Source organism: Sinocyclocheilus grahami, unplaced genomic scaffold (genome assembly GCF_001515645.1).
Source record: "Sinocyclocheilus grahami isolate Dianchi unplaced genomic scaffold, SAMN03320097.WGS_v1.1 scaffold325.1, whole genome shotgun sequence".
Taxonomy (NCBI): Eukaryota; Metazoa; Chordata; class Actinopteri; order Cypriniformes; family Cyprinidae; genus Sinocyclocheilus; species Sinocyclocheilus grahami.
The window spans coordinates 238,777-252,881 of NW_015505504.1; the positions used below are offsets into that span (position 1 = coordinate 238,777).

The 14,105-nt window shown below is 35.5% G+C and overlaps 1 protein-coding gene across 1 annotated transcript in view; it reads right to left on the reverse strand.

The window, feature by feature from the left end:
- Window positions 1-6,572, reverse strand: part of LOC107602379 (prolyl endopeptidase-like) — a 15,595-nt gene extending 9,023 nt beyond the window's left edge. The window contains exons 1-8 of the mRNA XM_016294862.1: window positions 6,439-6,572; window positions 5,993-6,067; window positions 3,810-3,943; window positions 3,445-3,575; window positions 1,669-1,878; window positions 1,346-1,467; window positions 1,027-1,132; window positions 312-503 (exon numbers count right to left, since the gene is read on the reverse strand). Coding sequence (XP_016150348.1) covers window positions 312-503; window positions 1,027-1,132; window positions 1,346-1,467; window positions 1,669-1,878; window positions 3,445-3,575; window positions 3,810-3,943; window positions 5,993-6,067; window positions 6,439-6,480 — 1,012 coding nt within the window. The 5' untranslated portion in view covers window positions 6,481-6,572. The remainder of the gene's footprint in view (window positions 1-311; window positions 504-1,026; window positions 1,133-1,345; window positions 1,468-1,668; window positions 1,879-3,444; window positions 3,576-3,809; window positions 3,944-5,992; window positions 6,068-6,438) is intronic.
- Window positions 6,573-14,105: the final 7,533 nt, after the last annotated feature.

Consider the following 14,105-nt stretch of genomic DNA (forward strand, 5'->3'; position numbering starts at 1 on the left):
GCGGTTTAGACATTAATGGCTGTGTGTTGAGTTATTTTGAGGGGACAGCAAATTTACACTGTTATACAAGCTGTACACTCACTACTTTACATTGTAGCAAAGTGTCATTTCTTCAGTGTTGTCACATGAAAAGATATAATAAAATATTTACAAAAATGTGAGGGGTGTACTCACTTCTGTGAGATACTGTGTATATATATATATATATATACTATTTAATTTCTGCTTAATGAATTGTGAGCTGTATTTTTTCCAGAGTAATAAAGTAATAAAATGTTTTATGTTGTTGTTTTGTACCAAGAACATCTTACCAAGAACATCTTTCTCATGTTGGTGGATGAGGGTTTTCCAGTGTGTTTGCTCTGGTTTCTGCAGGTCTATGGTGATGAGGCGGTAACGAGGAGCATCTAGGTTAGTGCGTAAAGTGAAGACTGTGCCCTCGTTGGTGATGTATGTGTACTGTGCTTCAAATGTGTCAACCAGCTTCACCCATGGCAGCAAACCTTGAATAACATTATTATTAAATTAACACTTTATTCAGCAAGTGTGCATTAAAACGATCAAGAGTGACAGTTAAGACATTATTCCAAAACAATTATATAAAAAAAAAAAAAAATGCTGAACTTTCTATTCATCAAAAAAAATCTTGAAAAAAAACTAAGTGTTTTCATGCTTGATAATAATAAGAAATGTTTCTTAAGCAGCAAATCAACATATCAGAATGATTTCTGAAGGATCATGTGACACTGGAGTAATGGCTGCTGAAAATTCAGCTTTGCCATCACAAAAATAAATGACATTACAAAATATATATATTTTTTTACTGTTTTTTATATTCATGCAGCCTTGTTGAGCAGGAAAGAGATTTCTTTCAAAAACATCTTACAGACCCTATCTTACATAAATTTATATATAATAATAATTTAGTGGTCCTTTCAGTTTCAGTAGTTCCTTAATTAAAATGTGTTCTTCTTTTCTTTGCTATTAGGCATCCCACATGCCACACATTTCCACATGCAAACTGACCTGTGATGCCATTGGGCAGCTGCTGCAGGTCACAGTACCACAGACGGTTCACTGGCTCACAACCCTCGGTGATGGACAGCACAGCATACCTGCCATCGTCAGAGACCTGGACAGACGAGGAGAAAAAGAGAAACGGTGGAAGGATTGTGTAAGAAAAAGAGAACCATGCACACAAAAAAGGAGAACAATTAATTTTAGCTTAGGTCATTTTGTCAAATTCTTTATAAATATTTCATCACATTGCATGAATCGTAGGAGCAAGTTGCATCATTTTATCTTCCCAAAAAGTGGGTTTTGTATAAATTTGGTGTTCTCTTACAGTAAGGCTACTGTGCCATTTTGGGTTGTCAGGAAATTCTGCAACCAGGATGTCTTCTGATTGGCTTGTGCCAATGACATGGTAGTAAAGCTTCTGGTTTAGGTTTGTTGTGGTCTCAGTGCCTAGAATGGACATAAAAGGAGCAAATCACAGAAAGTCAACATGAACTGCCGTTCATAACCTGTTTTACTTCCGTACTGTAGAAGAAGTGTAGGGCAGGAACTGGATTGTGAAAGCTGGTTTGCCTATGCCACACTGGAAGCACCTTAAGTGATGTCAGCTAAGAAGGAAAGTAGTGTAGTTGGCCATCAGTATGTACATACCATCAGCTTTGCCATGCTGTCGAGGGTAGCAGTTGTAGAAGATGCCTTTGGCATCATAAGTCCAGGCCAGGCAGCTGAACTTTACCCTCTCCAGAACGTCTTGCAGTTTGGTGAGGTCATCGGCCTTCAGGAAGTGTACAGTCACCCAATCAGAGCCTGCACTGCTCAGGCCATAGGCAAAATACTCACATTCCTCTGACAGACGACCCACTGCACATCAACAAGTAGAAAAAAGACATGAAAATGATCAACAAGCTATGATGAAATGCAAATTTGGTCATTAAAGCACAAAATTGTCAACTTTAATGGTGCGATTGAAGCTAATGCACTCTAAATGGCAAATATCAATATAAAGAAACTCTGCAAAACAAAGAGGCGTTTGAAAGAGTGTGTGCAAAAGAGTAAGAAAGACAGACAGAAAGAGATCAAAGGAACGAAAGGCAAGAATTAGGAAAGACAAAGCTGTAAATTACAGCAATGTGAAGGATTCTTGGCAGACGTGCTGTTGGGTTACAGTAATAAAAAGCTGCTCTATCAAAAGTTTAGCAACATTAGATTTACAGGCAATGATTAAAGAAAAAAAATTTAATTAAACTGATTCCTTAAACACCAGTCATATATGAATCTGTCTTTGAGCAGTGAGGATACGCATAACTCAAACATTCCAGCTGTGGATTTTACTGAAGGACACACAGTCCCTCAAGGCTGAAGCTTATCTGCAAACCTGTTCAGCAAAGACATCAATAAACTATTATAACAGCCACTCCAGAAAATGACTGGGGAGGGAAAGTAGTCTGGTTTCCCATTTATGCAAATAATCTGGTGTAAAAAATTTCTGCAGAGAAAAACTTACATAGCCAGAAAACTACTGTAAAAACTGGCACTTAAATTAGAAATAGAAAAAATGCATAAATCAAGAGATATACAGTCAGGCTGTGATGTTTGTGTGTGTGTGTGTGTGTGTGTGTGTGTGTGCAGGTTAATGAGAACACAAATGTGTATAATGAAATACAATAGGTATTACACTTCCTATGTCCTCATAAACCAAATAGCTCAAAAATCTATATTTATTTAAAAATCTTTTTTTTTCTTTTTTTGGGGGGAAAATCTAAAAATGCAGGTTTTTTCTGTGACGGTTAGGGTAAGGGAATAGAAAATACAGTTTGTACAGTATAAAAACCATTACGCCTATGGAGAGTCCCCGTAAACCACAAAAAATAATGTGTGTGTGAGAGAGTGTAATACTTTTTTTTTTTGCAATCCCGTGCACCTCAAGAGCTCCACAAATAGAAAGACCTAAACTCTCACCTCAGATATTTACCAGTTTTATGTTTATAATGTTTTAGAAATATATTCTTTTTTACTTAGTATGATTGTTTTGTTTTTTCGTGCACTCCATATACGTATTAATGTATTTATAGAAATTGTTTTTTCATGTGCTCAATAAATACATTTTTATTTATAGAATCCAACTGTTTATTAGTATTATATATGTTTTAAAATTCTACATTATTTCATTTTAATTAGTATAATTGTTATTATGCACTCATTTATTATCATTATTCTCCAAATGTATGTTGTTGTTTTTTGTTAGTTTTTTTTTTTTTTGTAGTTTGACTATGGATTTCTTGTCTCTTTTTAAACAGGAGTGAAATCTGTCAAGACATGTAAGGAAAGGATACAAGAGAACAGGCTGGGAGAGATTGAAAAGGAAAAACTAGGACGTTAGTGTAAGTGAATTATAAGTGTCAATCAAATCAAATCAATCAAACTCACTTTTGAGAGCCACAGTTCCATCCTCTGAGAGAGTGTTTGGGTCAAAGAACACAGATGCAGGACTGTTTAAAGAGTCCTGCACATAGAGCACATCCTGGTTCTGCAGACCCTTGTTATGAGAATAGAAATATCTACAATAGAATGTTGATTAAATGTATTTAATTTCACTTATTTAAGTATAAGATGGTATAAGCATTGCACAAGGTGACATTTTATGTCGTGTGTTATTTTAAAAGCGCATTTATTGGATTAGATGTTTTTTAATGTAAAATATTTTATGAATGTGGAAAAAGCTTGTCAGTTTGGAAACTTTGTGCGGTGGGCCTGGGCTGTGTTTGGTGTTGTCTGTGTGATCTGATCGCTACCTCTTTCCTCTCTTGTAAGGACAGCTGTATTTGGGGTAGTTGTAGAGCTCTGTGAGGCGCTGGTGAAACCGCTCTTTGACTGTACACTGTTCCAGGAATGGCATGGTCAACTTATTCTGCTCTTCAACAAACATCTGCAGGGCGGGTGAGGGACACTGTTAAAATGGTCGTTGTCATGCACACAGAGAACTTGTTTATATGTAAATTTTTCTACACATTTCTTTATGTGGGCCAAAGTTGGAGACCAGGAAACAAAACAGGGTGAGCCTAAAAATACGACGTACATGGTGGTATGGATTGTTTACCTTGTCCGATAAGAAAGAGAAAGTAGTTTTGGCTCACGAAAGCTTGTAACTGTCTTTTCAGGCAGCATGTTAATTGATGTCAGTGTGACATCAGTATTGCAGTAAAAGGATGCTGCAGGGACTTTTATTGTCAGTCGAACCCGTTTGTTTACTTAAACGTTAATATAAGCATGTTCATGGTTCTCTGATGTCAGTTAATGGTCACATGAGCATAAAATATATATAATGTTTTATAAATATTACTTTAGCAGGTGTTTTGATTAGTTTATTATTTTGAAATGAGTTGTTCATATACATTTTACATTTTGATGATTTCATTCATTATTAGCTTAGTTTGGAAAACCCTACTGTAATTTCTTGTAATGCAAATATGCTGGTGAACCAAGGATGATACAGAATTTAGTTCTAGTGCTAAATGGGGCTTAAACTAATTGGTTCAGTCTTTACAGCATTTTTAGTGCAACCTTGGTTGAATAGGGCTTAGAAAGCATTTTTCCCCTTTGAAACAGGAATAAATCCTATTAACATTAATGTAGGTCTGAGATTGTGAAGAATTTGTATGTGATTTGCATTTGTTGCATAGACTTTGTATATGGTTGTGAACAGAGAAAAATCTGATTGGGCATTGTATCTTATGAACAATGTTGAATAATAATTAGGTATATTATATATTGGCACTGTGGGAATATGGGAAATGCATTTTTGCTTACATTCAGTACAGTACAATAGTACCAGTGTTTTTGGACTCTATATGGTCAACTCCTGGCCTGGATGCATGAAGTTAGTATACAAACTTGGCTGTTTTTCTCTGTATTATAATACGCATATCTAGAGTGGACATTCTTGGATTCAGTTTTAATGATTTTTTTGGTGCTTTGTGGTGGTTCATGCTGGGAAGCGACTGACTGTGGCATTAGTAGTCAATTTGCGTGAGCTAGTCAAGGGATATCGACATGACAGTGCCCATGAGGGGGACACCTGCTTTATGCAGAATAAAACATTTTTCTGAGACTAATACTATATGTCTGGAGAAAAACTGTGATTATACATCATGTTAATGTTAATTTTATTGTATACAATTTTTTTTTTGCAACGAGTGCACCTTTAAAGAGACACAGTAGCTGATGGGACCTTCTTTAAATACATTTTTGTTGATCAAATGCCAACAGTGATCAAGCATCTCCATAAAGGGACTAAAAAGCCCAATTCGAACAGTAATTGTTTCTCATGGGGGCGTTAGGTAATTTTAACATTTACAGGGGCTAGTTGGTGATTTTTATTGCGACCTGACTAGCGAATGTTGGTGTTTTTCTACCACCACCTGCAGAAAAATTCCCAGCTGATTCTTTTTTTTTTTTTTTGGACAAGCACCAAGTTCATGTTGTGTGTTAATTTAATTGTCACCTGAATCCACATCTCTGTGGAGTTTATACGAAGTGCTCAATATGAAAGTCGTTTTGTACATTTGTTTGACCCCGGCAAAGCACCACACAAATTAAAGAATTCATATTTAAATATGAATTCTTTAATTTCCCCTAATCATGTGAATGACCATGCACATTTATTTTTACAGATGTCCACATGAGAAACAATTACCATCCGAATATGACTATGTCTTATTTTATTAGTGTGTAGGGTTAGTGTGTAGTAATGAAAGCATAACAGAAGTCATTGAGAGGTTGCCTGGTGAGAAGTGCACATTTACCAACATTGACCCAAGTTTAAATCATCTCTGGTTATTGCCCAATACCAGCCCTCCATCTTCTCCCCATAATTTCCTGTCGCTCCTCTGCTATCCTATCCCATTAATGATGAAAAGCCCATTGATGATAAAAAAAGGTCCACCATGATATAAAAGGGGGTCACGTGTGCGGTCACCTTAGTCTCGTCACTGTCAGGGTCCTCCAGCCAGTGGTATGGATCTGGAACCTTTACTCCATGATAATCATCCACCTTTGAAACAAAACACCAAAGTTAGGAGCAGCAGGCATGTTTGCACTGGGAGAAAATGGAAACAAGACACATTCGGTTTCCAGGTAGTTGTGTATCTAGTAAACCAGGCCGTGAGGCAAACCTGCGCTGCTACTAAGGAAACTAATGCAATCAGCTACCATATGCAACTTCTGACACATAACCACTAGATATCAACGCAGACACCCCTAAACTCCTCCACTCTCATGATACATGGCAAAAGCTTGTTCGTTGTTCCAGTCAGTCTTTCCTGTCCGCAGTTTGTGCATTTCATGTGTCTTAAAGAAAGAGGAAGAGCAGGCGAATGAATAAAAGACTAGATGTGCAAAACCCCAAGTGAAAGTACCACTGACCTTACTGTCATCCCTCCGTGCTTCAGGGTATTTGAAAGACATGTTGGGTGTGTTTTGATAGGGTTTTTTTGTTGTAATTCTGTGTATATTTGTATGTGTTTGTCCGTATGCTTCACGCCCGGGTGAGTCAGCTCTGAAAATGAAAGTGAAATTAAACATAGCTCTCTGTTTCTCTCTCTCTCTCTCTATCGTTATCTCTCTCTCTCTCTCTCTCTCTCTATCTCTCTCTCTCTCTCTCTCTCCTGATTACACAACCAGCTCTTCAGGCAGGAAATTATTTCACACTGGATTGGTCAACCCAAAGTGGGCGGAGTTAGAATCTCACAAAGTTCACTACAGTTATTGTTGTGCTGTGCTGTCCTAAAATGTTTTAGTAGGAATTTTTATGTTTTTTCTCTGTGCTCTTAAAAGCACACTCGTTACTTATTAAAAAAGTTTTACACAAAGAAATTCGTAGTATAAAAACGTAAAAAATGTAAGACATATATACAATGATTTACAGTACATTTCAGTCATATCAGTTGCCTAATACAAGTGTTTTATCTAACATGAAGAGGGTCACCCTGTGGAGGCAGCAGATGATATCTGACTATTTTAAGATTATCAGCATTGGCCAAAACCATGCCCGCTTTGCCAAATTGTATAATTTCCAATATCTACAGAGATCATTTGCAATGAGTAATGCACATTTTCAAATATTTCTGAGTGAATTGTGAGCAAATGTTTCAGGAATCTATTTGTCAAATATATTTAATTTTGTTTATTTTTTTATTTTTACAAAATTTTGCATAAACATTGTGCTAAATAATTATCTATTTTAATTTTATGGAATTAAGTTTTCAAAAGTAAGTGTTTAAATATTTTGAGTAAATGTTGTTCAAATTTTCTGTTATTTTTCATTCAAGTAGTTAGTTTTTCACATCATTTATATATTGTTGTTTTATATATATGTTGTCTCAAAATCCGCAGCCAACTATGATATTATAGTATTATTTATATATTGTTATAATATTTATTACTGTATATTGCATTTTTATATTTTTAGTTTTCATTTTCATTTCAGTTTAAGTTTTAGTAATTTTATTATGTGCTTTGTCTTTTTTTATTTTTAGTTTTAATATATATATTTTTTTCTCATTTTATTTTTTATTTTTTCTAATATTTACATTTTATTTTATTTCAGCTTTATTTCAGATAACAAAGCGTCAACAATTTTTAATAGTTTTAGTTAACTAAATGTTTTTTTCCAGTGATGCCATAGAAGAACCATTTTTGGTTCTCAAAAGAGCTTTTCAGTGAACAATTAATCAAAGGACCATTACTTTCTTAGTGTGAACGACATTAGAACATTTGAATAATCTGAGGAAACTTTTGCCAGCATAAAGAACCTTTTGTACATTAGAAAATATTCATGGGTGTTCAAGGTTCATCATGGAACCACAGATTCCCATAAAGAACCTTTATTTTTTAAGAGTGAACAGTAACAGCACTGGATCACAATACTAAGAACTTTATCATTATAAGACCACTGTTATTGCAGACTTTTGTTTGTGGAATAAATTAATCATGGCTGACTGTCAATAGTGCATTTTCAGAATGGTGTGCAATATAAACAAATCATTACTGATCGCACCTTTAATGTTCAGTGGAAATAAGAATGATTTAGTGATCTTTAGCCATTGTGTAGTGGACTGAATAAAACAAAAGTAACTTTGTAATTTTAATGACACCAGGGATTGTGAAGATGATCTATTACTTTTACTTGTAGAAAAGCACTCATTTGTATATCATTATGTTACCATTTTAATGTGCACAAAAACCTCATGCCTAGCCTATTCTGTGCATTTGTTCGCAGATCTTTGTTGACATGGATTTGTAGCAGAGTTCCTGGCAGTAATACAGGTTTAGCTCCGTCAAAACAGGCATATGCTGACAGAAAGCCTGTCTTGTCAGAAAATAGAGTGTGGAAAGCATGAGGAAGAAAAGGGTTGAAAGAAAGAAATTGAAAATGGTTTGTCCGGCATTTAATTACAAGGCAAGTGATGTTTGTCAGCAGGCGTGCGTGTTTTTGTGGACTTAAGTTACACTTTACGTGCCTGTGGTGTGATAGCTTTCACTGGTCTCCATTTATATCCCTCTATGACAAGACCTTTACAAGCACACACAAACCCTAAAATAATGACATACCCCCTGGAGTGGTTCTGGTGTGCTTTTAAAAAAGACTTGTTTTGACACATTCCTATCATGAAAATTTTATTCTGTTGTAGCCATCGAATACATATTCTCCTGACATTGTTTTGACAGTTCGATTTTTATTAGTGTATTTTTAAGAGAGTAAAGATGTAACAACATGAAAGCAGAAAAGAATATTCAAAGTTTAGTGCAAATAAGCTTAATAATCAAACTGCAGGTATTTAATCTGGTCTCTCTTTTTCTTAAAAAACACAAACAATCTGGGTTACAGTGATGCACTTACAATGGAAGTGAATGGGATCCATATGTAAACGTAAAAAAAACCCTCACTATTTCAATAGTAGATAACTACAACATGCACGTCAATAAAATTTTAATGTGAAAACAAATTGCTTACTAATTTTTTTCTGTGTGAAGTTTAAATGCAATTTTATAACTTTGTTGCCATAACATTGACTGTAGAAAATGACTAAAATGGCATTTAATTACAAGGCAAGTGATGTTTGTCAGCAGGCGTGCGTGTTTTTGTGGACTTAAGTTACACTTTATGTGCCTGTGGTGTGATAGCTTTCACTGGTCTCCATTTATATCCCTCTATGACAAGACCTTTACAAGCACACACAAACCCTAAAATAATGACATACCCCCTGGAGTGGTTCTGGTGTGCTTTTAAAAAAGACTTCTTTTGACACATTCCTATCATGAAAATTTTATTCTGTTGTAGCCATCGAATACATATTCTCCTGACATTGTTTTGGCAGTTCGATTTTTATTAGTGTATTTTTAAGAGAGTAAAGATGTAACAACATGAAAGCAGAAAAGAATATTCAAAGTTTAGTGCAAATAAGCTTAATAATCAAACTGCAGGTATTTAATCTGGTCTCTCCTTTTCTTAAAAAACACAAACAATCTGGGTTACAGTGATGCACTTACAATGGAAGTGAATGGGATCCATATGTAAACGTAAAAAAAACCCTCACTATTTCAATAGTAGATAAACAACATGCACGTCAATAAAATTTTAATGTGAAAACAAATGGCTTACAAATTTTTTTCTGTGTGAAGTTTAAATGCAATTTTATAACTTTGTTGCCATAACATTGACTGTAGAAAATGACTAAAAGAACTTTAAAGTGCAAATAATACCCAAGTTTTAACAGAAAAAGTAATGCAAGTACTATTGTAAGCTTCGCGTTTGTGACCCTGGACCACAAAACCAGTCTTAAATCACTTGGGTATATTTTTAGCAATAGCCAAAAAAACATTGTATGGGTCAAAATGATCGATTTCTTTTTTTATGCCAAAAATCATTAGGGTATTAAAAGCACAATATGTAAGATTTTTTTATTAAAATATCCAAAAACCACTAGAACAGTGTTATATATTTTGCTGACTTGTGTACTTACATTATCCCAAATGTTTAGAAGAATGTTTAAATCCGTAGAAATAAGCAATTTTAACTAGTGACACGGACCATGTCCATAGTGTCATTGTGTCGCCTGCCAATGACGTCATAACCCCTCGATTTCCGGTTTTGTTTTGTAGAAAACATGGAAACACCAAAGACACTTAATATGTTGTGCGTTTTAATAGACCGGTGACAACGGCACAGAGTAGCATTAAAACAGAACTTTCAAATGTATCTAGTATGATAAAACAGCACTGCTTTTTTTCCCATATACGCACGACCGGAAGGAGCGGAAGCAGTCGACTGTGGCATAATAAAAACTCCGCTGCTTTCGAGCCGTGTGTCACGCTCGTTCAGCGGCCTTGTTTCGTTCGACGGCTTTCAGCCTCACCCCGCTTCATTCTACTACTTTAAAGGGGTCATATGATGCGATTTTCAAGTTTTCCTTTCTCTTTGGAGTGTTACAAGCTCTTAGTGCATAAAGAAGATCTGTAAAGTTGCTAAGACTAAAGTCTCAAATTTTGTGGTCCAGGGTCACATTTGTGCTTTTAAATCCTTCAAAAAATTGGCCTCATTCACTTCCATTGTATAAGTGCCTTACCTTACCGAAAACAAGGACATTTTTTTTTACAGTAATCAACGTTATGCCACAAATTCTGTTGATTGAACTTGTATTGAACCCAAAATTATTCCTTTAAATGGTTAACTGCCTTGACTTCTTGCTAACCTGTTGCAAAACTGCAAAACATATGCTGAAGGCAAACAAGAAGACAAGCTGTAACCAATCTTCAGGCCAAAAATCATATGGAAGATCAGGGTCAAAGTGTCAGAGACAAAGAAATGAACGCTCCGCTTGCAAAGGAATATGATTCAAGGGGGAATCCCATACTGCCCATAGCTGCACTGATGGGAAGCTCAATTCTGAGACGAGTGGGTGCAGCAGGGATTGATGTTGTTACTTCAGTATGGGAAGAATCTGAAGGTACCAGACAGGGAGTGAGATTTGAAACACAAACATGTATCACCATTTCTGTTGCTTTCCAAATGTATCTGGGGTTGAAACCAGTCCTGGAGAGTCCCAAACTGAGTAACCTACGGTAGATCAATGGTTTGTGTGTCAACCTGTTCTTGCTCTTAAATTACTTGTCTGGAACTCAACCACAAAAACAGGAATTGCACAATATACTCATATTTCTCATACATGTACAAGGTAGTAATATTCATCCTTGCGTGACCACTACCATATGTTTATTTTATAGAGCATAATTCTGAACTAGACTGTTTGATAATTCTTTATGGAAAAAGAGCAAGATTAGGACAAGCATGAGGAGGTCAATAGCCTAACTCTAGAATGTCAAGTAACTTGTGCATTGATACAGAATTGGTTTAATCTGTAGTCATAGAATAATGTTAGATTAATGTATGTGTTAGCTATATTACAGTGGCTGGGGCTGGATTATGGACCAGACTATTGGGGCCAAGGCCTCGGCACATGCTGTACAACTTAACCACTACAGCCACAGGCCCTTGATGCTTTTGTAGTTTCTGGTATTGTTGCCCGCTAAGGTGCTAAATATTATTAATATAAAATATTTTAGACACATTTGAGTTCTTAGTATCAGTGTCGGTTACTATTTTTAGCAAAGTTAAAGTTTACCGCATAGCAAATCACATTTCCCTTTTTTTTTTTGTTGCCAGATTTGCTCTTATTTGTGAACATGGCCCATTTATTTAAAAGTTATACAGAAGCTAAAACGGTTTGTTTACTTTCGGTCATTTTGAACCAAATATTAAAAAGCATGTGTTCAACCAAATTTCAAATCCTAGAAAAAAGTATAACACTTACTCTACAAACATAAACTTGACTTTTTTCCTCTCTCTAAAACAATAATGTTTCAGACAAATGCAAGGCCTTCATCAGACATGAACTGTTTTTCAGCCAAAAATTTGTATTTTAAGAGAACATATACAATAGGCAACAGGTGTGTGCCTCTAATAGAGGGGGTGGCTTTCAAAGGAGAGAGAAAAAAACAACCCATATCAATAAAGCAATCTATTTCTTGATTAAGACCTTTTGGAAACAATGTATCTAGAAAGGGGGGGAAAGCCAGTAAAACCAGTGTCTTTAAAGTCACAATGTAACGGAAGTAGCGACAGATCTTTTCTTCCGTTATGTGACGCACATCTGAGTAAAATGGATTATCAAAAAGAAATAAAAATGTAGGGTGAGGGCTTGCTTTTATCCATCGGTTGTTTATTGGATGGAGGCACATCTGAATGTTGATTGAAAGAAGGGGGCGGGATTTATGCGTAAGAAATGATTGGGAAAGTCTGGCATACATCACCAGAGAGAAGTATGTCAGAAGGCAAAGTTTTGATTAAAAATTACAAGGTCAAAAAAATTAAAAAAAATTAACATATGGCTGAATCATTCATAATAACATCAAGAATATGCATTTAGAAAATGGGGTAAATTTCCATTTCAATTCAAATTTAAGTATATTTTATAATATTCAACTGTAAACTTTCTTAATATTATATTAATATTATATTTAAAAAATATTAAAACAGAGCAATTCAGTAAAAGAGCACTTGGTTTGAGTTGAAACTTCCTGTATTTGCGTTGTTTAGTATTGACAGAAATATTTTGCATACATTTCCTCCTGCGTGTCAGTCTGGACAGTTTCTCTCAACTGATGTTGCAGCGAGGCAAAACAACGCTGTGGTTTCCCCTTCATGGGCTTCATTCTTTCTGGGCAGCCCAGGAAGTAATGTGTCACCCCAAACACCGTTCTTCACTAAAAGACATACATCTGGTCATGATACTCTGAGGTTTACAAACACATAGAAACATTTCCACAAAAAAAAAGCACAAACATTAGCTCTGTTAATAGTGAATCGATATGAAGCACAGCTCACACAGAGGTCACTTTCACACCTAGCACAAGTTGAACAATTTGTGAAATCTGTGCTGGGAAATCTTTCGCCCTCATGCAAAATTCCAGTTTCCTGTGAATTCCTACAGAAATAATTGCTTTTCACCTGCAATATTCGCAGAACAATGGTAAATGTGACAGCATCTTGACCAATGCAAAACTTTATAAGTGATAGATTTGGAACGCTCTACAACTCCTCATGCCACGCAAATAGACTTCACTCACAATTCATTTATAGTTTGATGGTAGCATGTTGCTAAGCTAATTGACACATTACATAACTAAATAGCACATATAAATATTATAACAATATTTAATAACACTTAACTATTTTTATACCTACCCATCGTTTATTTATAATCAACATCTCTCTCACCTGCAATTTTGGATTTAATTTTGCACTGAGCTCTTCGCAATTCATTTTTGAATTTGCTTCTCCACAATGATATATGCAGTTCTGCCTTAGAATATGGCCAAACTAGATAATTTGGGAGGCAGCAAATCAGTTCACTCAAAAAGGAAAATTCTGTCATCATTTACTCACCCTCAAGTCTGAGTAAACTTGTATCACTTGTAGCACATTAGGAGTTTATTGAGGGGAAACTCTTAATTAATTGTGAACATGTGTTCCCTATTCTAAAGTTTTACCAAAATATATTTTTTCGTGTTCTGCAGAAGAAATAAATTCGTACAGATTTGGAAAACTTGTGAGTGAGTAAATGATGAGAGACTTTTCATTTTTGGGTGAACTACCCCTTTAAGATGCCTTCCTTTTAGAAGTGTCAGGAGTACCAGGAGCATATGTGGTAACTTATAATGTTGCCTCCACAGGCAGTGATAACACAATTCACCCTACCTTTCACCTTGCAGGAAATGAAGTCATCTATCAATTTTAGAAACAGTGGAAAGCACATGTCATGCAGTCTGCTAATGACTCAGACCAGTCACCTGTTCTATGATAGTTCACCACTCCCACGTAATGATAAATCACTCTGTCAATCTGCACACCTACAGTCAAATAACTCAGCACTTTCAGTATGTTTAGGAAATTAGTCAGGAAAGTTATCATGAAAGATAACACGAATCGTTGAATTGATGTCTTAAGGTCTTTGTCTGGCACTATATATTCC